Consider the following 26334-nt stretch of genomic DNA (forward strand, 5'->3'; position numbering starts at 1 on the left):
TTACTTAAAGTTTTCTAAAGCTCCATTTCCACAGATGTAAAATGGGGATAATAATAATATTTACCCTCTTTGGAGTGTCATGAGAATTAATATAGTAAGTATTAAATAAATTCTAGCTATTATTATTATGATAAATGAAGTTATGCATGTAAAGCACTTAGCTCAGTGTCTAGTACACAAAGAAAGCTCTACTCAATATTCTTAATAAATTTATTTTATTATATTTTCTTATCTCCAATTAATGCTTTTTGGATCAGTCAAATTTATTTGTGCCATAATTGTCAAATGCAGCAGGCTTTGATTTACCACTGAAACAGATCAACCAATCCAATACAATCCAACAAACATTCGTTGAGCACCTACATTTTATCAGATTTATTCCCAAATACTTGTTATACTTTGATGTTATTATAAATATCTTTTCTAAAAACTTTATTTCTACTTGTTTAAAGCTCTTATAAATATGCAATTTATTCTTATGTTACTTTTTATCAGAGATCTTGTTAAATGCGCTGCCCCAGCCCTCCATGGGGTGGTAACACTCAAACATTTGAGAGCCCTTGACCTAATGTCACCAAGTACCTTTCTAAAGTTCAAATGACCAGGTTTCTCTGCCTTCAAGAGCTCCTGAGTTACGCATCCTCTTAGCTTCCCTTTCCTTTGACTCTCTTTTACGGAAAGGGCTCTGCAGTTTCCTGCCTGCTTCTTTCCTAGGCAAGCTTAACTTTTCCCAAACTTCCACCATGTGCTTACTTAAGAACTTCTGTAATAGCATAGCAGTTAGGAGCTTCACTTTTTCAAAGCTACCCAGTGCAGCAAAAGAGGACGGGGGAGAGTAGTCTGAATTGGGTTATGAGGTCCCCGGACGAGGTACCTCACCTCAGCCATTGAACTCACTTAGCTGGCCGTGAGTCTGTTCCAAGCTTCAGCGAAGGAGGCATCCGCCAGGCCCTTTCCCGGGGGTAGGGGTCCTTGGCATCTCCTGCCCAGTCTGCCCTCGCGCGAAGCCCCGTTCTCTGGGAACTCACCTCCCCGCAGTTCAGGGAGAGCCCTGTTGGGGCCGCTTTTGGCCCTAGTCTCAGACCTTCCCAAGGGACATGGGGTAGAGTGACGCGACGCACTCAGCTCGTGGCCCCACCGATGAGCTTCCCTCCGCCCTACGCGAGAAAAATTCTTCACGCAGAATATATAAGGATTCCCATATCTGAAGACATTTTACGATGACGGTGATTTCCCACAACACATAGCGACATGTAAATGTAGTGGGGCATGCCTCCCCTGTCCCTTGTGGGCAGCTTCTCGCCAGAACGCACGCGCGGTGCGTGTTCCCGCCTTGTGACTAAGTTGGCGAGTCAGGGAGGAGATTGATGATGTCATCATCGTCAGCTCACCCGCTCCATGGCGGCTCGGCGTCGGGGCACTAGCAGCAGCGGGGCGCCAGGTTCGGAGTTCATTATTGGGGACAGAATGCGGGGGAGGTGGGAAGTCGGAAAGGAACGGCGCCCTCTACTGTAGCCCCCTCCCCCTTCCGTCACCCTCTGACCCGCGTTTGGCTACCCAACTAGTTTTGGGATTTCGGTTTTCAGAGATTTTTGGATTACAAAAATGTAACAGCTAACATAGTGCCATCACTATTGTAAATATCTAATGTCATCGAATTAAAAGAAATTAATTGTAAGATGCATCGTTACTTTATGTACCACTAACAAAGGAAAACTGCTTCCAGTTAAAACATGATTCACTGCTTATATGTCATCCATTTCAAGAGACATCCCAGTTTCTAAGGTAGTAAAACGCAAGTCTTAGAATTGATGAGGGCTGTATGTACAGAGATGAAGTAACTTATGCTAGGTTCCACAGCTAAAAGAGTCAGAGCTGGGCTCTAAGCTTGGGCACAGACTCCAGAGTACTCTATTAATCATTATCTCATACTACCATAGGCAGTTTAAGGATAGGTGTTTGGGGAATATTGGACACAGCAGAAGAGATAAGCAGATTATGAGACTTATGCTTCAGGCTATGAACTCAGGAGAGCCCTGTGGCCCCCTTTTATTTAATTTCATTTTGTTTTATTTTATTTGACTAAAATAGCAATGTAAGAAACAATTACTCAGACTGTTATCAAGAATTGTTATTATTTCTTTGTAAACTTACAAAGCCATCCTAAACCATTTCTTTAAAAAGATGATTTTAAAGAAGGATCATATTCACTGTGTACTTGTTCTTTCTTTTGTGTCTTTGCCAATTCTTCTTGCCCTTAGCTTCTATAGCATCAAATGAAACTCAAAGAGTTAATAATGGCAACACAGCTACAGAAGACCCTCCTGCCAAGAAAACTAGAAGATGCCAAAGGCAGGAGGTGAAAAAGGAGCCTGTGGCTGGAGGAAAAGCTGATAAGAGCAAAACGGAAGATAAGCAAGGTCAGCTTGGTGTGGTAGGCCAGGGAGGACATGGGCCAGCAAGGTCTATGGGAGAGGTGAGGGTGGAAGATATCTTGTTCTTTCACCTCTTATTCCTGAAGATATAATAAATTTTCTATCTTTTGGGACATACCACAGGACTAATCTACTTTCTTGGGAGCTTCAGTTTCATGTATTTGAGACGGATTGAGGCCTGGGCAGATCAGGATTGCTTGGGAAAAGCAGTTAATTATGACAGGTTTCTGTCTAACCACGACAGCTGTTTGATTCCCATACAAGTAGTATAATTCTGTCTTTCCTCAGAGTCTGTGAAGACCTTGCTGTTAAAGGGCAAAGCTCCCGTGGACCCAGAGTGCACCTCCAAGGTGGGGAAGGTGAGAGACTCCTTGGCCCATTGACTTCTCAGAGAGCGGTGTTCTGTTGTTATTGGGATTCCCATCTGGAACATTGCTAAATATTTTACGAATACTCTGCAACATATTACTAGTGATTAATTTTCTCCAAGGCTGAGATGGGAATGGTGAGGTTTGGGGTTAATAATTGGGGTGATTTTAACATGGTTAACTTCTAGGGTTGTCATCAGCTTTCCACACCTCATTCTCTTTCTCAGTTAGAAAATTATGTTATCAAAGAAGAAATGAGAAACTGTGCCCCGGTATGGCATGAGTTACTGATGAATGGGAACAGGATTTGAAGAATCCAAAAGAAAGGCTTCCTGTGGTGCAGGTTTCCTTTAACTGAGTTAGAATCATTTGTTTCTGTCACTACAAAAATGCAACATGTTTTCTTGTCAGGAATGACAGATTATGAGTGAAAGAACATACTTTTCCATTTCTTTCTCTGGAAGATGGATGTTGGTAGTGCCAGAATATGACACCTTGAGGGATAAAAAAATTTAGAGCCTCATCAAGGCTGAGACTATACAAATGTCGATGTTTTTCTTTTCTTTGTAGGCCCATGTTTATTATGAAGGGAATGATGTGTATGATGTCATGCTAAATCAGGTAAGTGGAGGAACCATTCTATTTATGGGAATTTCTTCTTGATAATTATTGATGACAGTGTCCCAATGCCTAGATCTTTAATTCTGGAGTCCCTATATTAGCCACTGTCATATTCTCCAGTACTCAGCCCTAGTATAGTCAATCTGATAGTGGAATCCTAAGTAAGAAGCAGATCTTTTTGCAGATTTCTCGTCTTTTATTGAACCTATGAACTCTGTTCATATCATTTTGCTCATTTTCTAAGAGATTGTGTCGTAGCCACCAGCCCCCGATAGACACACAGACCACCAGAAATCAGTGAGTTATAGGAAACGCACTCTTTATTCAGCCAGCTGGGTCTGCCAGGGGTATGCAGACCCCAAATTAAAGCAGCCCCGAAATGTAGAGGTACAGGGTTTTTAAGCCGTAAACCCCATTCTTCATCCTATTTGAACACACAGTCTATTTTTCTTCTTTTTACTAACTGTCAACCCACAGGTTGGTTGTGCACACGGGGGGTACAGAAGCAGAAAGCTTATTGTTAGAGCGTTATGTTCCCATGGGCGATAGCCAAACAGTAATTTTCCAGCCAGCACAGTTGTTGGTATTTTTCTTACCGGATTCAAGGAATTTTATATAATTAATGGGGAATAGTCTTTCATCTATAATATAAATTGCTTATATGTTTTCCAAATTGGTCATTAGCCTTTTGGTATTTTTTAGGGTATAGTTTTTGCCCTTATTGGAATTAAAAATTTTTATGTTAAATTTATTTATTTTTCTGTTTAACCTTTTTGTCTTTATTTGCTTATTTTTATTGTTTCAAATATGTAATACATTTGCCTGGTTAATATATTTCCTGAATATCTCTTCATATTTGAACTTATTGATCCATCATGTATAATTTTAACAGCTACCTAGTATTCTTTTGTTACTGCTTTTATCACTTAAAATTTCATGAGCAGATAAAAAAGATTTTAAGGCCCCTTTTTGTTCTAACAGCCTATGACTTTATAATGTAAGCAGGCAGGAGGTAGGAAATGGCAGCACACCTAACAAAAGAAGAGTACCTGGATAACCAGGACTCGACCTTATAGCAATAGCTGCTGCTCCTTATCAAGGACTACTCCCGCTCTTCACTCTAAATTACTTACCTCTTTTAAGATACTAGTCACATTCTCTGTGACTGCCTCTTAATCAGGTCAGGAAAGGTATGGGACAGATGTGGCAGTCGTTCTGCCTGTCCTCCATCCCCTCCTAACATTGTCTTGCTCTCACCACATTGTCAAATTGCTGCAGCTGATAAAGCTGTAATTAGAACCATTAAAGAGTAAATTGTCTAAAATAAGCATAATAGTTACATACTTTGGGGCATCAAAATTGTTTTCATTTGAAAAATAATTGTTAGGAGTGGATTGGGAGCTGGAAAACACATAGGGCCTAGGAAGTACTTATGGAGGGAGCTAAGATAGGAAAAAAAACAGGAAGGAACCAATCAATGTAGGATATTGGAAGTTGGGTAGGAAGTTTTAGGAAACTTCCAGGCTCCAGCTTTAATTCCTAGGAATCCAAAGTTTGTTATAGAAGCCCTAATCCTTCCTTAAATCCTTACTCTTAGAGGTATCTGATTTTCTTGCCCCATGCTATCCTTCTCCTTACCAAAATTACTGGCACCTCTGACCAAGGAAGAGTTATTGGTTTATGCGGATTCTTTTTGCAAACCTCTGTCCTTTTATGTTCCTATTTGTCTCACTCATCATAGACCAATCTCCAGTTCAACAACAACAAGTACTATCTGATTCAGCTATTGGAAGATGATGCCCAGAGAAACTTCAGTGTCTGGATGAGATGGGGCCGAGGTAATGACATTTATTATGGGTTTTCTGAGTTGTCATTCAGAAAGCTAGAAGTCATTTAGTGGCCAGAGGATTCTCTGCGTTTAAATTGGTGGACTGGAAGCTCTGTAACCTGAGAGGGGCTTAGGAGTCAACTTGTGCTTTTTGAAATTGGGTATGGTAGGCATCCTCATTAGGAAGTTTCCATTGTAAAAACCATGAGCAGCCTGACGAGAGTGACAAAGCTCTGTGATTGGTCTGATAGTGTCACTCATAGACTGTAGTGGTTAGCAGGTAACTAATAGCAACAGGATCAGTTCCCTAAGCCCTTTCACCTTTTTCTTCTCTTCCTGCCCATTTGTCAGATGCTAACCGAGACCTTAGAGAGCTAGCTTGTTACTATTAGAAAACTCTTCTTGGATTAGGGACAGGGGACTGACTATCTTATGTGTGTTATTTACTCTGCAGTTGGAAAAATGGGGCAGCACAAGTTGCTGCCTTGTTCAGGGGACCTCAACAAAGCCAAGGAATTCTTTCAGAAAAAGTAAGTACTAAGAAATGAGCATTAAAAAATACCCTCCTTCTTCTTGGATGTATCTTCTTTAAGTATCCTATAATAAATGTGATTTGACCTAAATGTTAATGTCTCTCCACTATGACATTCTGTGACTAGAACACCAAACTGCATCTTTAGTTAGCTATTGAGTCACCTGGAACCTTGAAATTGACTGAAAACAGAAGATTTAACATATTTAGCACATGACCAGCAATTTAGGAAATTTAGGGGAAATGGAATGAGAATATCCAGCTAGAGTTAAAAAATTATTTTACTATGATATGGATGAAGAACTTCTGGACTCTCTGGGACCAGTTCTCTCAGAGAGAGGGATTGGGTATGGATTTTTGTCTAAAATCTCAATGACATTTTTGGCGTTGGAGGGCCTTTGGGAAGCCTAATGGTTCTTCTCATGTTTTGTTCCCTTTGTCTTCAGAGCTTTACTGTTTATTCAGGGTCCTAATTTAGAATCCAATTGATGTGTAAAAGAGCTCTGTTGTGGGAAATAAAGTTTGGAGATGTTCTGTCTAAGGAAACAACTGTAAGCCCATCCATAGCAGTAGACCTTTATTTGTAAGATTTTCTCACCACTTTGGACTCTACAGATTCCTTGACAAAACCAAAAACAATTGGGAGGATCGTGAGAAGTTTGAGAAGGTTCCTGGGAAATACGATATGCTGCAAATGGACTACACCACCAATACTCAGGTAAACACTGACTGTACATTTAGGGGATAAACTATTTCCTCTTAACTAAGGTGAAGTCTAGCAGAGTGACTTAGATCCTAGGCCAGAACAGGTCAGGGGTATCTTGAATCTTGCTGTTTCCCACCTAAGAAAAGATCACAGTTCCCTCAGGGGTAATTTTCACTCATCTTTGTAATCTTAAAGGGACTGTAGTATGAGGATAGAATGTGCTTTTCTAGTCTGTTATTTACTAAGATTCTTATAAAATCTTAGGTCCTGTTTCCGAAAGCTTAATGTTATGGATCAAAAGAGGAATAATAGTCAAAACAGATAAAACTACATTTAAAGTTGTCTTCACTTCTGGTTATATACCACGGGAAAAAAAATAATAATTTTGACAAACCGAAGTGCAACCAGGATGCTGAAAACTGTCCTGCAGAAACTTTAGTCTCTTAGTCTGTTTAAGATGAGAAGATTTGAGACAGAATAGCTACCTTTACATGTTTAATGATATCATATTAGGAGAGCCCATTAGGCTTATTCTGAGTGTTTAACTATGGAAGGCAGAGTAGCACTAGAAGGTAGAAATCACATTGAGTACTCTAATGAGGTTAATGATAGCATGGGTCTGTGTTCAAACAGAGGCTGATGGTCACCTGCCAAGGATATTGTAGAGCCCGCCAGTCCTTGGAGGGAGCTTAAAATAGATTCTTACAGATTTTTATGATTTTTTTTTTTTTTTTTTTTTTTTTTGCTATAGAATGAAGAGGAAACAAAAAAAGAGGAATCTCTTAAATCCTCCTTGAAACCAGAATCACAGCTAGATCTTTGTGTACAGGATCTGATAAAGTTGATCTGTAATGTCCAGGCCATGGAAGAGATGATGATAGAAATGAAGTATGATACAAAGAAAGCTCCACTTGGTAGGACTTCAGATTCTGTCCTACATTCTGTCTTTATATTTCATTGTTTCTTTAATGAGATATTTCATCACCATCATGGTTGAAAACTTGCTGATATTAATGAAGAAGAAGAGATTTGGGGTGAGGAGTTGTGTGAAGGGAGGTGGGACTATTTTGCAAGTTGAAAGATGAGAGTCTTTGTTGGGCAGGGACATAAATACAGTTTATAGTTGTGGAATCTGATCTCTGGCTGGACCTGCAGGGAAGCTGACAGTGGCACAAATCAAGGCAGGTTACCAGTCTCTTCAGAAGATTGAGGATTGTATTAAGGCTGGCCAGCGTGGACGAGCTCTGTTGGAAGCGTGCAATGAATTCTACACTAGGATCCCACATGACTTCGGGTAAGGCCTGTGCTGCTAATTCACGTTAGTCTTCTACCCAACCACATCCCCTACATCACTCCAGCAACTATAATCTTTTTAATCTTTCATTTCTAAGGAAGTGATCATCTTGAATCGATACAGAGCCAAAATGATTTATAGATAGCCTGATTAATCAGCTTCCAAGTATGGGATGCAGTCTCTTGGCCTGATTACAACCATATTCTCAGGCCAAGTGGAAGTTACCAACTCAAGAAAGAATAAGTTTAGCTATCCAACCAACAAGTAAAACATCTTCAGGCATATCACCCCCTATTTCCTATTCTTTAAGGTAACTGTAACCACAGTAACACTATGTGAACTCAAATGATATTAGTTATATAAAATACATTTATCTTTGTTAATTGTATATTCTGGTGCTTATTTTGTTCCTTCTATTGCCTTATAGAGCTCTGTGACCTAGAAATAACCCTGAGTGGTATACTACTGTTTCTAGACAGGATTATATTCATTCAAACTATTCCTTATTGATGGTGAAATATCTTATTTTAAAAAAGAAGGATCTCATAAAAAAGAATTTCAATTCTAGTCTCAAATGTCAAAATCTATATAGTTTATTTTATTCTCAGAGTATGTACATCATATCTCTATGTATTTGGAAGTTAAAATCTCTTTACAGAGTATATTTTTTCTCTCTCCCTCCTTTTCTCCCTCTCCCTCTCTCTCAAATGGAAAACTCCAGTTTCTTATACCTTTTTTCTAAAGGACTTATCTTTACTCTGTTAGGTTTAGTCATGTGCCACTCATCAGAGACTTATTATGGATTATATCTCTTTCCTTAGACTCCGTACCCCTCCATTAATCCAGACAGAGAAAGAACTGTCAGACAAAATACAACTGCTAGAGGTAAAAGATGTGTTGACTGGGAAGTATTAAATATCTTGTCCTGGCTTTCTCCCACATTGACTCTATATCTCATCTCGTCAGGCTTTGGGAGACATTGAAATTGCCATGAAGCTGGTGAAGACCGAGCTGCAAAGCCCAGAACACCCATTGGACCAACACTATAGAAAACTGCATTGTGCCTTGCGCCCTTTAGACCATGAAAGTTATGAGTTCAAAGTAAGAGAAATGATCATGTATTTTCATACTTTTAAGACCCACCTCCCCCACCCCACTGTTCTCTGGCTACTTTTGGTTAAGAGCAAACTTTCATATAGATCAGAATTTCTATTTACTAGAATTTGGGAAGATAGAGCTCTTTCTTACTACCTTGCGAGACCATTTGGGAGCTGAAACATCTGTCAGTTTATACCCGAGGCTCTGAAGTTCTTCAGCTCAGCCTGGTCTCTTATAAGAGTCCACATCCCCCATTTCTTTCATTCTTTTTCACAGGTGATTTCCCAATACCTGCAGTCTACCCATGCTCCCACACACAGTGACTATACCATGACTTTGCTGGATGTTTTTGAAGTAGAGAAGGAGGGTGAGAAAGAAGCCTTCAGAGAGGACTTGCCTAACAGGTCTCAGTTTAGCTTTGATTTTGGGAAGACATTCACTTGCCTAAAGTGCAGTTATGGAATTTAAGAGGATGGCAGATATAGCTGTTGGCCTTTTTATGCTTATGGCCTGTGTTTTCAGGGGAGCAACAGAGAATACAATAATAATGGCTTTTCCTTAGGATGCTGCTATGGCACGGTTCCAGGCTGAGTAACTGGGTGGGAATCCTGAGCCATGGGCTTCGAATTGCACCACCTGAGGCTCCCATCACAGGTTACATGGTGAGTAGAAATTGAACCCTGGAAGGAGGCACAAAGGAAAAGGATACAGTAATTTTCTCAGTTCTTTTTTTTTTTCCCTTTTTTATTTTTCCCCAGAATCGGATTAGGTGGTCCCCTGACAAGCATTAAACCAGCTCACTTTTTTATGTCCTTATTTATTTAAATTCCTAAATATACCCATCCTTTCTCTCCAAAAGCAGAGATTCACCACTGCTTCTAGCTTCGCTGGAACATAATCGTCAGGAAAAATAGAAAAAGAGTCTCTATTGTGTTTAAGATGATAGGAACACAGGGTCACTGGTATGAGCCTCCCTTCTAACATAATAGGTTAAACAGCTGACCTTGGTGTTTATATATTCCAGTTTGGAAAAGGAATCTACTTTGCTGACATGTCTTCCAAGAGTGCCAATTATTGCTTTGCCTCTCGCCTAAAGGATACTGGACTACTGCTCTTATCAGAGGTAAGGCAGGAACACATGATCTCTATTATTAGTTCCTATTTTTCCAAAGAAAAGTTTGACCACAGAACCAAGAGGTTCACCTGGGAGAACTTGAGAGGGGAGCCAAGTACTATTTCCATTGCATTGGATTCTTCTGCTGGAGTATGGGAAGGAAGTACCGGTGGGATTTTCTGTTGGTTTTAGAGCCATCCAATTCTCAGTAGGATGTGGGCATTCAAAGGTTGTTTGCTTTGCAGGTAGCTCTTGGTCAGTGTAATGAGTTACTAGAGGCCAATCCAGAGGCAGAAGGATTACTTCAGGGCAAACACAGCACCAAGGGGCTGGGCAAGATGGCTCCCAATCCTGCAAGCTCCATCACCTTGTAAGTATCCAGAGCCTGGAAGGCCAGAAAACTCTTTTTGGCCAGATAAAACTCTCTGCTTTCTCTATTCCACCTTCTAAACCAGAGGCAGATGTTGATAAACTGTTCTCCATTTGGCAGGAATGGGAGTACAGTGCCCTTAGGACCAGCACATGACACAGGGACTCTGAATCCAGAGGGCTATACCCTCAACTACAATGAATTTATCGTCTATAATCCCAACCAGGTCCGTATGCGATACCTTCTAAAGGTTCGATTTAATTTTCTGCAACTGTGGTAATGTTGATATTAAATAAACCAAAAGAGATATGATCTTCAAGCAAGAAAATAGTGTTGTACTTTTGAATTTTCTCATTTTATGTAATAAAAATAGTACAGATCTACCATTGGCTTCTTCGGGCTTTTCTTCTGCAAGCACAATTTCTTTTAATATTAGTGTATCTTCATTTCTGGGACAGCAGGTATAATTTTTCTGTGTATTCCACAGCTAGCTGCAGGTTACTCAGGATCCTGGGGTTGGTTGGTTGGTTGGTTTTATATTAAAGTATACTTGACATACATACAACGTTATGAGTTTCAGATGTACAACATAGTTATTCCAAATGTTTATATATCTTATGAAGTAATCACCATAATAAATCTAGTAACCATCTGTCACCATACAGTTATCATGATACTGTTGACTGTGTTCCCTATGTTGTACGTTACATCCCTGTGGAGTCCTGTTCTTTCACAGCAGAATAGCCTCTATGCATTGAGGAATACTAATTGAAGCTAATGCTTTTTCCCATTTAATTCAGTTTTTCCACAAACTGGAATGTGTTGGTTATTACAGGAAAAGTAGAGGCAACAAAAGCTGAATTGGTCCTTTTTTTCCAATCCATCTCACCTGCCTTTTTCCCGTTTATCAACTGCAGACCAGTGTCAGCTACTGTTCTAAGTGTTTTACACATCTTAACTCATTTAATCCTCACAATATCCCCACAAAGTAGGCACCATTATTGTGCCTGTTTTGCCGATGAAAAAGAAAAGCATGAACTTTGACAGTCTTGTTCCAAGTCCATGCTTTTAGTCACTTTTTTGCCCAGTCTCTTTAGTTCTTCCCAAGCCTTCTGTGATGAAGGACTAGTTGTTTGTTTCTTTAATTTCTGATCTGCCATTGACCAATATTTTTGTAAAATATTATAAAAATGAGTTACTAGGAAAATGAAATAAAAACCATACAAAATACAGGCCTCAATTTTTATTATTAAATTTGTCAGATATGAGATCACTTTTCAAATTCCTATAACTTTCTAAGTCCTTACTCTCAACTTCTACATTTATCTCATTGTGATCCATTCATAACTACTGGACTGGCACTCGTCCACAAACCAAACTTCAGGAGCTCTGCTCTTGATTTCAAAAACAGATGTATAAAAACATGTATAAAATTTTAGCAGATGAAAAAGGTGCCTTTGTGGATGGGTAGGAGAAGACAAGATCGTTCCAATGTCTTGACATCCAACAATCCAGTGTCTATTATGGAACTCATCCAGGTACTGGGAGACACTGAAATTCTATTTAATGATAAGAACTCAGAAGATGTTTAATGTAAAACCTAAACTGATTTTCTCTTCAACTCTCTTGGGTACATACTGTTTTTTACCTAGAGTCTTTTCTTATCTTCATTCACAGCAATTATACTATGACCTGGCTGTATTATCTCCAAGATAAGAAAGAGAAAACCCTTCAAATGGACCTGGCCGAGAAGGCTGAGTCTATTGAGCAAATTAGTCTTGCTTCATTTTCTCCATCCCCATTCTTCCAGCCTTAGCTGGGGTGTTTTTATAAAATTTTAGAGCATGAAAAACAAACATCTAGGGCTTCCTCCTGTCTCTGTCCCATACTTTCAGGGGAGCAAAAGGCAAAAGACTAAAACCAGCAACTTTTAGGATGATGCCATGCCATGATTCACTGTAGCATTTCTGGGTAGAATTGTAAATCATAAATTTCAAATTACCTTAAATGGGACTTCCAGTCACAAGGTACATGTGGAAGAGGTAGTGTGGAAGGTATATTTAGAGTCCTTGCATGAGGCACATGAAAAAAGATAGAAGCATGACCTATGATTAAGACTTTTATCAGCTGATTTCATTCCTTGTCTTTATCCTCTGGCGCAGGGAGACTAGGAGGCATTGGTAGAAATAAGGTAAAGTCCTGCAGGTGCTTTCTCCATGTAAAATCTGGAATTAGGGCAAAGTAAGAACAAAACTCAGTACCCATCAACTCCCCAAATCCTCAAAACTCAATTCTAGACCAGACTGCAGTGGTATTTCTGAGAGAACTCTACCAACCCTACCAACATCCTATAATAGCCCTGACTTATCACATACACATCCTTGAATTCTTGGACACAGAAGACCCTTTTCCCTTAGAAAGAAAGGGCCCTCAGGTAACTTTCTCTCCTATAAGGTAGAATTACAGGAAAATAAGAAGGCTCGAGAACTTTTACTTAAGATCGCAGACCTTAGTAAGTCTGTAGGTGAGACTGCACCACCTTTCAATCCATTTTAATCTTTGTGGACTTCAGTTTGAAAGAGAGAGTTTTGTGATCTCCTCCAAGAATGAAAATTACTATATTAACTTCAAGTCAAGTGGCTGCTGCTACTCTGTCAGAGGTTGTGAAAGCCAGGAGACGCAGTCTGCTTTCACTGCCCTGGCTTCTCACCTCCCATTTGGGCAGTTAGTCCTGAGTAGATGGGGCTGTTTCTGTAAGAGGAACCTAGTGTCCTAGTTCTATCTCAGTTCTTTCTAAATGTCCTTATTCAGGACACTATTAACGGACTCTTCCTTCCCTTATTCTTTCTTGACCAAGTGAGAGGTCTCCAGCTCTATTCAAACTAAGTTCTGGCCAATATCACTTTCAATCTTCCTCCTAGCACAAATGGTTATCTTAGGATCCTGGGCCCAGCAAATGATACAAGATTCCTAAAGCCTAGTTTCAACAAATCAACTAAAGATCTGATTATTTTCTTGCAATTCTAGTAAAAATTAATGTTAAATCAGAAAAAAAAAAAATTAAAACGTCCATTTTCTTCACTGTTGGTCCAAATGCACATAAGAAACAGGCAGGACTGCACTTGAGATTTTATGACACTTTATTTTTACAATTTTATTAAGAAAGTTGCCACCGATGTCTTCAGGCTTTGCATCTCTAGGACAAATGATATCTTTGCCCTGAGCAGTACATCTTCATTCCCAGGACAGAAAGTATACATTGCCCTGTGTGTCTCCCACTGCGAGCTGCAGGGTAGAATTCGGCCCCAGCCAAGGTTCCAGGCAGCTCACTGCCCCTTCGCACCGGAACAAGCCCAGCTGCAATGGGGACAAAAACAAGGGAGATGAGGGCCACGAGCCTAGGGCCTCCTTACTAACTCATTTTTCTCTCACATTAATGCAATATCTATTAACGTTTTCTCTCATTTATTTAGAACAAGTGAGTAGCACATTATTGCAAGGATGGAAGAAAACAGAATTTTGATGTTTTGTACTTTCTTATCCCAAATTTGCTCTCTTGTGACAACCTTTCTGCCCTCCTTGTATGCAAAAACACACACATGCGCACACATGCACACACACACTTACCAGTTGCATACTGGGTCTCTCCCACAGCTTAACATCCTTGTCCTTTGAAGCTGTCACCAGCAACTCAGGAAGCACATGGAGGGCTGTGACAGAGCCCGAGTGAATCTCAGAGAGAAAGGGGAAGCGTGTGGTGAGTTCTCTGTGGGCCCTCTTCAGTCAAGAAAGCATCAATTTGATGGGTCAGACCCAGAGCTTCTTCCCCTATATTTGTGACCCTTCCCTCAAACTCACCTTTCTACGCTGCCGCGTCTTTAGAGGTAGGTTTGTTGGCCAGCTATCCACGTCACTATCTATAAATAGGTCTGTCCCTGGAGTTTGGGTTTCAGGCATTTTTACTGTTTTCTGCCAGATGTTATCTGTGGTCCATTCTCCTTCAGGGGTACATTTGGCTAGTTTCCAAAGCACTCCATCAGAGCTGGCACACAAAAGCGAGGACTCTGCCATTTCAAGGGCAGAGTCAGAGTTAGGTCTCAGGCTGCGAAAGATCCACCGTCTTCCCCTAGGCCACCTCTGGACCCCTTGGGCACTCCCATCACCACTCACCAGATTCAGGTTTGGCCTGAGTTACTGATATTAGGGTCCCACTAGGATTCTCTAAGTTCAGTTCAAAGTTCAGGTACACTTCAAACTCTCCAGATTCCTTTTGTCTCTGTGAAAGGATAGATCATTTTGTTTAGCCTACTCGTATCACTTAACTCTGCCCAGACAAATCAACTATCTTCTGCTCTGGATTTTTTTTTTTTTTTATGTAATTTAGATACAGTAAACCCCCGGGGCACAGACTGGAACCGGGCCATGGCCTGTTAGGAACTGGGCCACACAGCAGGAGGTGAGCAGCGGCAGGTGGGCGAGCAAAGCTTCATCTGTATTTGCAGCCGCTCCCCAGTGCCAGCATTACCGCCTCAGCTCCACCTCAGATCAGGCATTAGATTCTCACAGGAGCACCGGTTCCTCATGCCCAAAAGACTGGGGACCACTGCAGTAAAGTGCACAGATCTTAAACATACACCTCGATGAATTTTTTCACATATAATTACATCCATGTTATCACCACCCAGATCAAGATGTAGAGCATTTCCATCACCATGGAACGTTGCCTTCATGCCCCTCTCAAGTCAATCCCAAGGCACCACAACCCCAGAGCTAGCAATATTCTGACTTCTGTCACTATAAATTCATTTGGCTCGTTCTTGAACTTCATTTAAGTGAATTCGTGTAATATATACTCTTTTGTGTCTGGCTCCTTTCACCCAACATAATGTCTATGAGGTGTGTCTGTATTGTTCCAGATACTGCTCATACTCACAGTGGCAGGAAAAGAGACATGAAAAAAAATTGCAATTAAGAAGACTCCTAGATTTATGGTTCCTCGTGATTTTTTTTAACTCTAGAATCCTTTGTATGAATGAAATCTTAGCGGGAAACCCAAACTATAATGCTCTTAAGCAGAGCAGCTCCAGTCGAAGGAAGAGAAAGGGATTTGGAACCAGCTGCCTTTCCTTTCCTCTTATCCTCCACCAGGCCTCCAAAATTTTAAAGTGATGGTTCTGAACAAATGTTTGTTTTAACACACACCCAAACATGACTTACCAAGACAGAAAGAATGTCAGGGTCCACTGGCTGCAGGACAAACACACCATACTCCTGGTGGGTAGACACTAAAATAGGATTCTCCAGGATATAGCTGTCCCTAGTTTATAAAAAATAAAGAGGCTGAGCCTACGAACACCTCTCCGTAAGACCCCAGTGTTTGTTCTAAGTTAGACCCAACCTCAGAGTAACCGCTAACCCACTCTGCCTCTTTCTCTAGCCCATGAGGAAACAGCATTTGGTTCTTACCAGATTATAGAGGGAGCATCCCCTGGCTTCATGTGCAGTACCTGCAGATCTGCATTGGCCAAGATGAGGGAGTGACCATCAGGAGCCAGGCCCACACCTGTCAGGAATCCTAAGTCCTCCTGTAGAACTCGGTTCAAGTGAAGACTGTAGCTCAAAAAAGGCACATAGACAGAGAAAGATCCTACTTTAGTCCACCTCTCTCAGGCTAATCGGTTCCCCATGAATCCTCAGAAGTGAAGTAGAAAACAAAATATATTATCTTCCCTACAAATTCTGTTTCTCCTGTTTTTCTTACATCAGTATTCATCATCGCCACTCCCTTACTTGCTCAAACTAGGAATCTCTAACATTCTCATCTTTTCCTATCCTTCTGACCTCCAACTGATCAATTAGCATTGTAGATTCTACTTGCAACACATGCTTAAACTGTATCTCTCCTTCTTATCCCCACTGCCCAGGTCAGGGCCCACGTTATGTCTTCCCTGGACTACAGCAACAGCTTTATAAGTGGTCCCTACCTTTAACATCTATCTATTGCTATCCATCTTCTATACTGCTACCCGAGTTCTCTTTCAACAATTCAGATAATTATTATGCTCAAAATTCTTAGCACTGTGCCCCCTACAGCCTGGCCAATTTACCTACTCAATCTAGCAGCAACCTCCTCCCCCTGCCCCCTCCACCACCAATTCCCAACAAGAATCCCAGAAACTTGGCTATATGTAATCAGAATACACTAGAATGTACTCTCACACCTCATGACTTTTATTAATGCTACTTTCTCTTACTATACCATTGCCTTCCTTTACTGGTCCAGAAAACTCCTATTCATCCTTTAATCTCAAACACAAATAGCAGCTCTTTTGTAATCTGTAAATTTCTCAAATTCTGCAGCCCCAGATATTATATATCTGGTGCTAATCACTCTGAATATTGTTGATAGTTTACTTATATGTACGTTCCTCTACTGTGAGCTTTCTTAATTAAAAAATAAATTTCAATCTGGTTCACACTGCCTGGCCCAGAGCTTAGCATAAAGTAGGCACTTGATGATTATCATTTAAATTGACACGACCGGAAGTAGAAAACAGTTTCCTAGGGACTTCTTTCTGCCTAATAACTAGCATCCTATTGACCTAGTCAGAAGTAGAGGTGGAGTGATTTGAGTAAAACTCTCAGTGTAAGGAAACTACTGTTCCTATCACATTTCACCTGAAATTTCTGGGTGTTGACTCCTTCTGTAGTTCCACTTGCCACTCGCTAACTTTTTCATCTGCACTGACAACAATCAAGGTGTTTGATGAGTTCCAGATTAGAGCACTGATGTGGCCTGGAGCCTAGGGTATACAACAAGTTCATTTCAGTATTTCTGAGAAACCAGGATTAACCCTCTTTCCTCTCCCACGCATCTATGCAACTTCCAACCTCTGCACATACCATTAAATATATAGGGCAGAATTTACACAAAGAACTGAGGTTGCCCCAACTCACCTGTGCTGTGGCCACAGCCTTAGCTTCCTGCCATAAGGTTAGTTCCCCAGCTTGATTCCCAGATACTACCACAGAACCATCTGGGGCCCAGGCCACAGCAGTGATGGCTGCAGGACTCCTGGGTATATTTGTGTTATCTGGAGAAGAGAGAGGTGATTCATTAGGAGCTGGACCACTACTGGGATACGAGAGGAGATATCGGGCTATCCTTGGCCTTCTTGGTCCCAATTACACACACCTCTTTCATACCTTGCTTCTCTCTCTCCGTTCCTCACTCACCTGCTTCCTTAGGTACCTGCCAGAGTCGTATGGAACCATCCTCTGAGGTGGTTAGCACGAGGCCTGAGGCCTCTGAAACAGCAGCCGCACTGACTGGGCCACTGTGTCCCAGGAGGGTATGTGTTTGAAACACCTAGGAAGGATAAAGAGGGGACAATAGGGGGTTGACACAGAAGGTTATCCCATTCTATCTTTTCCACCTCGCCCTACCTCTGTCCTTTCAGGAAACTCACCGAGAGTGGATGCCACAACCGTGTGACCCCATCCAGTCCAACAGTCACCACCAGAAGCTCTGACCCAGGCTGGCCAGCTGATAAGACATAGAGACGGGGTGAGAAGAAGGGAAGAAGCAGAGGAGAAGGGAAGAGGCAGTGGAGAAGGCAAAGTGGCTAACATGTCATTACCTGCACAGGGCTCCAGGGCAGCTGCACAGTGGCTGATGGGTCCTGAGTGAGCAGGGATGCTGGTCAGTTCCACACTCTGATGATCCCACACTTTCAAGGTGCCATCCCGGCCCACAGATACCACGTGTTCCTCCTGTCCCAGAGCACAGGATCAGAGAAAAGTCACACTGAGCAGGACATGAGAAGTATGACTCCTCCCACCAAAGAGGTGGGGACTGAGCATTAGGGGCTTAAAAAAATGTCAAAGAGTGAGGAGAACTCAGGACATGAGGCTGGGGCGCTCAGGGCCGCAACGCTCTCACAAGGCCATGAATCTAAGACGCTGTGTTTTACGTTCTTCCTCCCCTCACAGCAACCCTCAGCTTCAATATCCTAATCCTGGTCTAATCCAGGCCCAATACTTCTTTGCCTTTGGGATTAGATACGCAATGCATCCCGTCTCCCATAGCCCCCGTAGCCTTCCCAGAGATCCCCGGTGAACTCTCCATTGCCTTCTCACCACAGCCACCACCGCGCTCACGGCACTCTGATGACCCAGGAAATGACCAAGCTGCCGTCCTGACTCTGGGTCCCACAGCCCCAAAGAGCCATCACTGGAGCAGGAGATCTGCAGAGTCAGAGGTCAGAGGAGTGAGGTTATCAGCAGGCCGCCCACACTTTTGTATGCTTATAATGTCAGGTGGAGGGAGTAAGTCTTGTGAATAAGAGCATGGACTGTCCTGGGTTCAAATCCTAGTTCCACCATTCATTGCTTTGTGACCAGGGCAAGTTCACCTCTCCGAGCCTTAGGTTTCTCATCTATTCAACCAGCATAATGACAGTGCACCTATCTGATATGGTTGCCATGGGGCCAATGCATTTATATAAAGGACTTAGCACACTGCCTGGTACATAGTGAGCACTGAATAAATAGTAGCTATTATCCTTGTTATTGACATAATGTCAGTCAACAAACCCAGACAAAGGCTAAAAGTCTATATTGCCATGGAAAGATCTGGCAGGGGTATGACAGACTATGACAAGTCTATTCAACTGACACTCCTTTCTGATTTCTTTTTAAAAACACAACTCTGCATTGGAAAACCAGGCTTCACGAACCCTGAGTGCATAATCTGAGATTCATTTTTGCCTTAGGACAAATCACAGTAGTACCCTTTACCTGCAAGGACAGGGCATCCCAAACCCTTGGGGAGACAGTTTTGTGTTCTTGTTAAGAGCACAAGTTTTCTAATCAGAAAGTTTACTGGCTGATCTTCATCACTTACATGGCCTCAGAAATGTCTTTAATCTACCTAAGTTCAATATCCTTGTCTGTGAAATAGAGACAATAGTAGTATTTACTTTACAAGGCACTGTAAAGATTAAATGAAACAATATATGCAAAGAGCTTAGTCCAGTGACCTGGCACATACTAAGTGCTCAATAGATGTTAGCTATTACTACTATAAATGAGTGTCAGAAAAGGATGGGGTGAAGGAGTGTTGTCCTCCCACAGGAGCCCTCCTGAGCTTTGTACCACTCCTACCCTTCACTCACCAGTAGGTTGTCTTTGGTCCAGGCACAGCCAGTGACCCAGTCACGGTGACAGGCAGAGAAAGAGCAAATCAGAACAGGGGCTGTGGCTGTCCTCACATCCCAGCAGAGGAGACTCTGGATAGGTCCCAAAAGATGGAGCGGTTAAGACCATAGGAGGGAGGTAGGAACACTAGGGCCATTTCAGGCAAGAAGTTTCAAGGAAAGAGAGAAGCTCCGGAGGGTGGGCAGATCCAGCGTAGGTTTGGCAAAGCAAAAGCTAGAGGAAGCAACAGGAATTGGGCTATTCAGGAATCCAGGAACCAGAGGGGCTGTGGGGCCTAGGGGGCTTGGGGGCTCAGGAGGAAGCGGGCCCAGGGACTGCGTCCTTCTATGACTCACCCGGTCTCTGCCCCCAGTGGCCAGTCTGCCTCCATCAGTGCTGAAGCTACAGCAGTTTACAGGGCCCTTGTGTCCCCAGAGTTCAGTACCACAGGGAAAGTCTTCTGCCTTTTGTGGTAGTGTCAGCAACTGCCTTGGCCATAGCCGTACTATGAAATCCTCTGTATTGGAAATAGGGAGAGAGGAAGATTCCCTGAAAGAGGAAGCAACACAGGCCCGGAGGCCAAAGACAAAAGCAATCGTGGGGGCTGAGGGTGATATCTGAGGGCGCAGTTCCAAGGCAGGGACTCAGTGAGTCACAGGCTATGGCGAGGCCCTGGACAAGGGTCAGTCGTTGTGTGAGTAGCCGGGACAGAAGGCCAGGCTTTCCCAGCTCCGGCTCTGTGGCTGTCTCCCTCTCTAACTCCCTACCACACCTCCAGACCCTCCTTATCTCAAGTGTCCAGTATCACTTGGACCAAGCCTCCTACCTAGAGAGGACTAAGGCCACTCTGCATTTTCACCTCCACATTCCTCCTTAGGGAAACCCATCCGTTTACACAGCAAAGTCCTCCACTGGGCAGAAACTCAAAAGATCACAAGGATTGGAAAGAGGTCCCAGAATCAAGGTTAAGGAACAAGAACAAAGAGTCTAGACTAATCATGCAAGATAAATGCATTTAAAAGCACTTTGAAAGTTGTTAAAAATATTTGTATGTGTGAGTATTTTCATACATACATATATAAGTTGAAAAACTGTATTAGCATATTTAAAAGGAACAAGGATTCACAGTCCAGTAGTACCTGAGGCAAAAGCCAAGAGTTTCTGTCTGTATTTTCACACACACACACACACACACACACACACACACACACACACACACACACACACAAGAAAAACTGTATTAGCATATTTAAAAGGAACAAGGATTCACAACTCTGCCCACAGTCCAGTAGTACCTGAGGCAGAAGCCAAGAGTTCCTGGGAGGTGGCCAGTCCCAGTACAGGCTTCTGGTGTCTGGACAGGAGCCACAGGGACTGAAGGGAGCTTTCCGTGAGTGCCCAGCCCTGCAGGGACCCATCTTCTGCACCACTCACCAATACCCTAGGGCTTAGCCAGGCCAGTGCAGAGACTGCCACATCTAGTGCTTGACAATGAACCCCCTGGGAACCTAGAAAATGAGAGAAAAGAGAGGAAGACACTTGGAAAGGGAGTCAGGGTGTGAGTGGGCACTCTTTCCAAAGGCTCGAACACCCCATCCCTTCTCCCTTTGGTACCTGAAGAAATTTTGTAGATCCTGATGCCATCTGCTCGGTGCCCAACAGCCACCCAATCACCATCTGGGCTGAGAGCCACAGAGAGGGCAGGAGAGAGAGAAAGGGAACCTAGGCACCCACAGGGCTGACCCAGATATCCAGACCATACCTGAACCTGAGGGCCAATAAAAAAAACTTAAAGATACCCCACTCCCACCCAAGTTACAGCCACCCTGTTAAAGCCCTCCTTCCAGAGACTCTGCTCCTGAGAGATGCCCATAGGCACACCCACACCCATCTCCCTGAAGCTCACACCAGCCAAGCTTCTCCAGTCTCCTCAACAAAAGCCCACCCTCATCCAAATATTCCTTGCCTTTGCTACACACTCCCCATAACCCATCATCTGTAACCTGACCTTGCCATCTTCTCCGGCCGTCAATAACTGGCACCCAGCACGCAGGAAAAGGGCAGCAACTACAAAGCCGTGGTGGGCAGGGAAGGCAGCCAGCCGTGTCCCCTCCTGCCAAGCCCACAGCTCCACCATACTATCTAGCCGGCCCACAGCCACAACTCGCCCAGGTGCACTGAAAGCCAGGGTACGGACAGAGGCTCCTGGGGCCCCCAGCTCCTATATGGGGAGGTAGAAATTGAAATGTCAGGGCCTGCTCTCAACACAGGCCCAAAGAGACACAAAATGTGGGCATCCATCATTCCCCACCTTCCATTCCCAATCTTCTATGTTCCTCCCCCAAGGCTACACAGGATCGTCTCACCTTAATGACTTTAAGCCCATCCACTTGGAAGAAGCTGAAGCTACCAGCCCAGCTGCCTATGGCTATTACCTGCCCCTCTGGGTGGAAGGCAATGGAGTTCAGGGGCTTGGGACAGGTGTGCTGGAAGGCCAGCTGCCCATGGACTGTGTCCCACAGCTGGAGGAGAGAGAGGGGCAAGAATCAGGTGCTGAATACAGATGCCCAAGCTCCTTAATCCTAGAACCTCAGGAACCTTGTCCAGTCCCCCACCCTCAGCAGGGAAACCTCCTCAGGCCAAGCAGTCGGCAGCCTCTGTCACGCTGAAAGAACAACCTTATGGGCTGACTCAGCGTTCAGGGCCACTTTGACTACCACAGCTCCTGGTCTTTACCTTTAAGCATCCCCCCAGGCACACAGTAGCCAGCAACCGGTAGTCTGGGCTCAGGCAGCAGCCGGTGATTTGATACTGGTGAGCCTTGGTCTGGAGCACCCTATCCCAAGAAGACAGAGTCAGTCCTAAGGACCTCTGGCCATGGGATCCCTCTTCATTTCCCTCCCCCTAGGTTTCCCACAAACAGGGAAGTCCCTCACTCTGAGACATGGGGGACCCTTACCGACAACCATGCTGCAGGTCCCAAAGCTCCAGAAGCCCGTCAAAGGCAGTAACAAAGAGGGCATTGTCCGAGAGAAATGAACAAGAGGAGACCCCATCGCAGCCACTCACCACAGATTTTTCCTCCTGTGACAGACAGCAAGGGGGTCATGTCATGGACCCCCCACGTCAAGCCACTCTAAGCTCCAACCAAAAAGGAGGCTACATCAAGAAGGGTTGGAGCCCTTGGCTCTCTGCATTCTTTACATAAGTCTCAAAGTGTGGCCCTTTTAACAGGTGTTCCTGATGTGGGGCCAAAGTACAAAGATTTGGTCCCATTCCAGACCTAGGCCAAACTCATGTCCAAGTGAGGCCCTCATAATTCAAGTGGAGTCACATCTTCTCCTATACATATATCAAATCCTATACATATCCCCAAATCACAGAAGACTTAGAATGGGTTTGAGGAAGGAAGAACATTACACACATGCATATGATGGGAATGATACAGATAGAAAGAAAAGAGACCTACCTCTCCAGCCTAACCTATCATTGCCCTCCTTTAATAAGCATCCTCTGCTGTAATCATTCCCAGCAATTTACAGGAACCATTCTCCCCCCATGTCTTTGCATAGGCTCCTCACTCAACCCGAAGGCCTGTCCTTCACTGTCCTATATCCTCCAGTCACTGTACCACTCACTCAGCTCTGATCTATGTGACATGGTTACGTTTGGTTTCTTTTTTCCTTCTATGTGTTATCTTTCAACAAAACTGACTACTTGGTACACAAAGACAATGTCTTAAACCTTCTGTTCCTTGCAATGCTTAGTACAATGCCTTGAATGAAAGGTGTGCAGCAAATATTTGCTGTGTGATTGATTTTTTGACCAAGCTCTTTTGATCTGATATGAGGGAAGTAAAGTGGCTGAATCAAACAGGGTGATAGCAGGTGGGCTTGTCTTGTCTAGGGCCCCAGGGCAGTCTGTGAGGATTTTCTGAAGATAAACTGTTCCACCTTGAGTGTCATACCTGCCAGGTTCTCAGGTCCAACAGATAAACCGTCCCATTGGCAGTGCCCACAGCAGCTCTTTGCCCACTGGGGGAGATGGCCACGGCTGTGGGAGATGAAGAAACTGCGAGGGACAGACTGGAGCTAGAGAAAGAGAAAGGGAAGAAAGGGAAGAAATGAGGAATGAGAGGAAGGAAGCAAACGGGAATTCATCTCTGCATTTCTGTGCCTGAATCCCCCTCTCCACAGTGACTCTGGTCTGTCCTTTATTCTCCAGTTTCAGAAAGGGAAGCAGCTTGCTCTTTGGTGGGGTCACCGGAGTCTGGGGTCAAGGTTCTTACCTTTGCTGGCCCCCGAAGGTGTTGGGTTTATTAAGCCATCGTAGTATGCGCCGGCGGTGCCATCGCTGGGAGAGCTGGGGGGCCTGGTGGCAAAGAGGCGAGTCCAGAGGCTGGTTGGCCGCCTGCTGGGACAGGAGCAGGGGGTACTGACTGAGGACTGGAGCTTGCTGCTTCAGAAAGGTGTGAAATACAGCAATGTCAGCCTCAGGAAGCTTTTGTTCCTCTTCAGGGACTGAGGAAGCTGTGGAAGAGATGCAGAGGGTCACTGGAAGCCAGCCTGGACCCCCATGAACCCCAGCACAAAATATAATCGATCATAGGTGCGTCAAAAATGTTAAGTCTCAAAGTGTGGCCTCCGGGCTCCACATCGGGAACATCTATTGAAAGTACAAGTCTTTGGGCCCCATGCTAGACCTAGGCAACCAGAATCTGTGGACCTAGAGATCTACAATCCAAACGAGTTTCCCAGGTTACTTTACACCCACTAAATAAAGTTGGAAAACCTCTGGTTTAAGAGATCTAGGCAAAAGGTCTCCTGAGACTCACTTGCTTATCCTTACATTTTCAATTTTGAATGGAAATTGGATCGTTCTTTCCATGACACCTCTCCCCGAGCAGGCTCTCCCATGAACACACCCAGGAACCTCATATTTCAGAGAAGTCAACCAGTGACTCATCTCACCATAGAGCGCATGGGCCTCCAGGAGCCGAGAGAGCAGACCCAGTTCCAGGTGTGCAGCCACCACATGGAGACTGGTGAGGAAGTCTGCAAGAAGGCCACGGTTCCCACTCTGGAGCTGGAAGGGCCAGAGTGAATTCATTAGGGATATGAAGAGGCTGGTGAAGAGGGACAGTCCAGTCTTTGACCTGCCTGTGCAGCTGGAACCTAGTCCTAGGAGCTGGGACAAAGGACCTGAAGGAGACGAGCAGGAAAACCAAAAGGAGAAAGATAAGAGGGAGTTTGGGATGGGTAATGGCAGTGGTGATGGGAGTGGTGGTCAAGGTGGAGAGAGGTCTTAGAACAGCCAAAGCAATTGCTTGGGAGAAGGTGCCTATGGGACGTGAGGACTAACCAAGTGGTAAGGCAGGTCTCCCAGAGCCTCAGGAGGGCAACTTCGGAAGGTGCCTGAGGCATCAGGGTCACAGGTCTTCCATAGCTGAGCTGCAGATGTGGATCACAGAACAGACATTGAGATGGGCTCAGCCCAGAAGCATCTTCAAAGATCACATTGCTCAAACTATATATATCAAGCCATCCACCCATTTGGGAGGCAGGTGAGGGCGCCAGCCAATGGGGAGCACCAGGGAATGGTCCTGGCCTCCAGGCTCAGGCCCCATATTCACTGCCCCATGTTCACTTGGGCTGCAATTACCTGCGATGAGGAAGTGTGCCGTGCTCTCCAGCCCCATCCTCTTCCCATAGCGACATTTAGCTGCTGTTCTCAGGGGCCCATCAGTGAGGCAGAGCCGAGCACCAGGCCGCTCCAGGGGGCCCTCCCCCAGCAAACTGTCCTCGTGTGAGGGAGAGAAGGAAGGAGAAGAGGGGGAGGAGGTCCATCAGTGAGCATCCTGGTACAGTTATGGGCTCCCATTCCCACCTCAAATAATGGTAACGAGTGGCAACCATACAGGGTCTGAGAGACAGGAGTCAGGGGCTATGCCAAGGGAAGGATAGGTTGAAGAAAGGATCATATGGAGCCCTGGCTCAAATATGGGAAGACACAGGAGGTCAGCAGGAGCTCAGCTGGAGGCACTTGTACCTGCGCAGACTCTGGACAAGGTAGGCAAACGGGCCCATGGGGTAGGGGTCCCCACTGCTTCCAGCAGCCACAGCTTCTTCCCAGGTCTTGGGCCCCCTGGGAAGTATCCGCCATACACTCAGCACTCCATGCAGCTGGTCCACAGTCAGACCTGAAAACACAAGCTCTCTGAGGCCCTCACCAAACCACACAGTGTACCCATCCCCAGGACATAGTTTTTCCTTGCCCTGCTCGCTGAGACCCCAGCTGAACCAAGATAAGTCAACCCCTGAGCCCTCGGCTTCTCAACCCACCCCAAGCACTGACCACTACGTGTGACTTCAAGGGTGGCCAAAGCTTGGGGAAGGACATCGGGGCCATGCTCTTGCTCGAGGGTGCCCAGGATATGCTGCAGCAACAGGGGGACAGTGGCGGGTAGGGTCCTCAGTCTCTCAGACACCTGGGAGAAGAGAGATGGGCTTCAGTCAGTGGGAGGAGGGGAAGAGGCAGATTCAGTTGTGGGGAAAAGAGGGGGCAGGAAGAGAAACCATGGGCAGGAACGAAAAGGAAAGAGAAATGGGTGGGAGAGAAGTGGGGCTGGGGATGAAGTGAGGATGGGGAATGGGTGATCAAAGATGGCAAAAGATGAGGGTGGGAAAAGGTGAGGGATGGGGATGCAAGAAGCTGAATGGAGACTGGAAGGTGAGATTAGGACTTAGAAGATGAGTGGGGATTTATAATCT

General features: G+C 44.3%; 2 protein-coding genes and 1 long non-coding RNA gene across 3 annotated transcripts in view; 2 read left to right on the forward strand and 1 right to left on the reverse strand.

The window, feature by feature from the left end:
• The first annotated feature begins 1296 nt into the window (after window positions 1-1296).
• On the forward strand, window positions 1297-10750 carry PARP2 (poly(ADP-ribose) polymerase 2). Its single transcript, XM_039869802.1, has 16 exons — window positions 1297-1441; window positions 2262-2420; window positions 2724-2794; window positions 3374-3424; window positions 5166-5262; window positions 5707-5782; window positions 6400-6502; window positions 7242-7404; window positions 7646-7784; window positions 8606-8669; window positions 8751-8885; window positions 9159-9286; window positions 9445-9544; window positions 9907-10005; window positions 10242-10366; window positions 10487-10750. Exons 1-16 carry the CDS (start codon window positions 1399-1401, stop codon window positions 10644-10646), a joined length of 1713 nt encoding a protein of 570 aa, XP_039725736.1. The 5' UTR covers window positions 1297-1398; the 3' UTR covers window positions 10647-10750.
• A 2738-nt stretch (window positions 10751-13488) lies between these two features.
• TEP1 (telomerase associated protein 1) overlaps window positions 13489-26334 on the reverse strand; it is a 32623-nt gene continuing 19777 nt past the window's right edge. The window contains 27 exon segments of the mRNA XM_039869801.1: window positions 13489-13723; window positions 13994-14098; window positions 14225-14430; window positions 14537-14642; window positions 15584-15683; window positions 15833-15976; window positions 17045-17169; window positions 17324-17460; window positions 17603-17735; window positions 17836-17912; window positions 18007-18139; window positions 18506-18613; window positions 19543-19656; window positions 19921-20081; window positions 20860-21072; window positions 21179-21332; window positions 21573-21785; window positions 21931-22086; window positions 22301-22400; window positions 22524-22648; window positions 23532-23655; window positions 23853-24093; window positions 24535-24649; window positions 24926-25014; window positions 25226-25359; window positions 25613-25763; window positions 25919-26051. Coding sequence (XP_039725735.1) covers window positions 13601-13723; window positions 13994-14098; window positions 14225-14430; window positions 14537-14642; window positions 15584-15683; window positions 15833-15976; window positions 17045-17169; window positions 17324-17460; window positions 17603-17735; window positions 17836-17912; window positions 18007-18139; window positions 18506-18613; window positions 19543-19656; window positions 19921-20081; window positions 20860-21072; window positions 21179-21332; window positions 21573-21785; window positions 21931-22086; window positions 22301-22400; window positions 22524-22648; window positions 23532-23655; window positions 23853-24093; window positions 24535-24649; window positions 24926-25014; window positions 25226-25359; window positions 25613-25763; window positions 25919-26051 — 3720 coding nt within the window. The 3' untranslated portion in view covers window positions 13489-13600.
• On the forward strand, window positions 14026-19390 carry LOC120608053 (uncharacterized). Its single transcript, XR_005654300.1, has 2 exons — window positions 14026-14123; window positions 17827-19390. It is a non-coding gene; the product is annotated as an uncharacterized LOC120608053 (long non-coding RNA).

This window comes from Pteropus medius, unplaced genomic scaffold (genome assembly GCF_902729225.1).
Source record: "Pteropus medius unplaced genomic scaffold, Ma_sr-lr_union100, whole genome shotgun sequence".
In the NCBI taxonomy this organism is placed as follows: Eukaryota; Metazoa; Chordata; class Mammalia; order Chiroptera; family Pteropodidae; genus Pteropus; species Pteropus medius.

What these genes read in the sequence shown, in the direction of transcription:
- PARP2 (XM_039869802.1), top strand. Translation starts at nt 1,399, where the DNA reads ATGGCGGCTCGGCGTCGGGGCACTAGCAGCAGCGGGGCGCCAG. An exon ending in TAGCAGCAGCGGGGCGCCAG is followed by an intron (nt 1,442 to 2,261) that starts GTTCGGAGTTCA and finishes TCTTGCCCTTAG; the next exon opens with CTTCTATAGCATCAAATGAA. An exon ending in TACAAAGAAAGCTCCACTTG is followed by an intron (nt 7,405 to 7,645) that starts GTAGGACTTCAG and finishes CTGGACCTGCAG; the next exon opens with GGAAGCTGACAGTGGCACAA.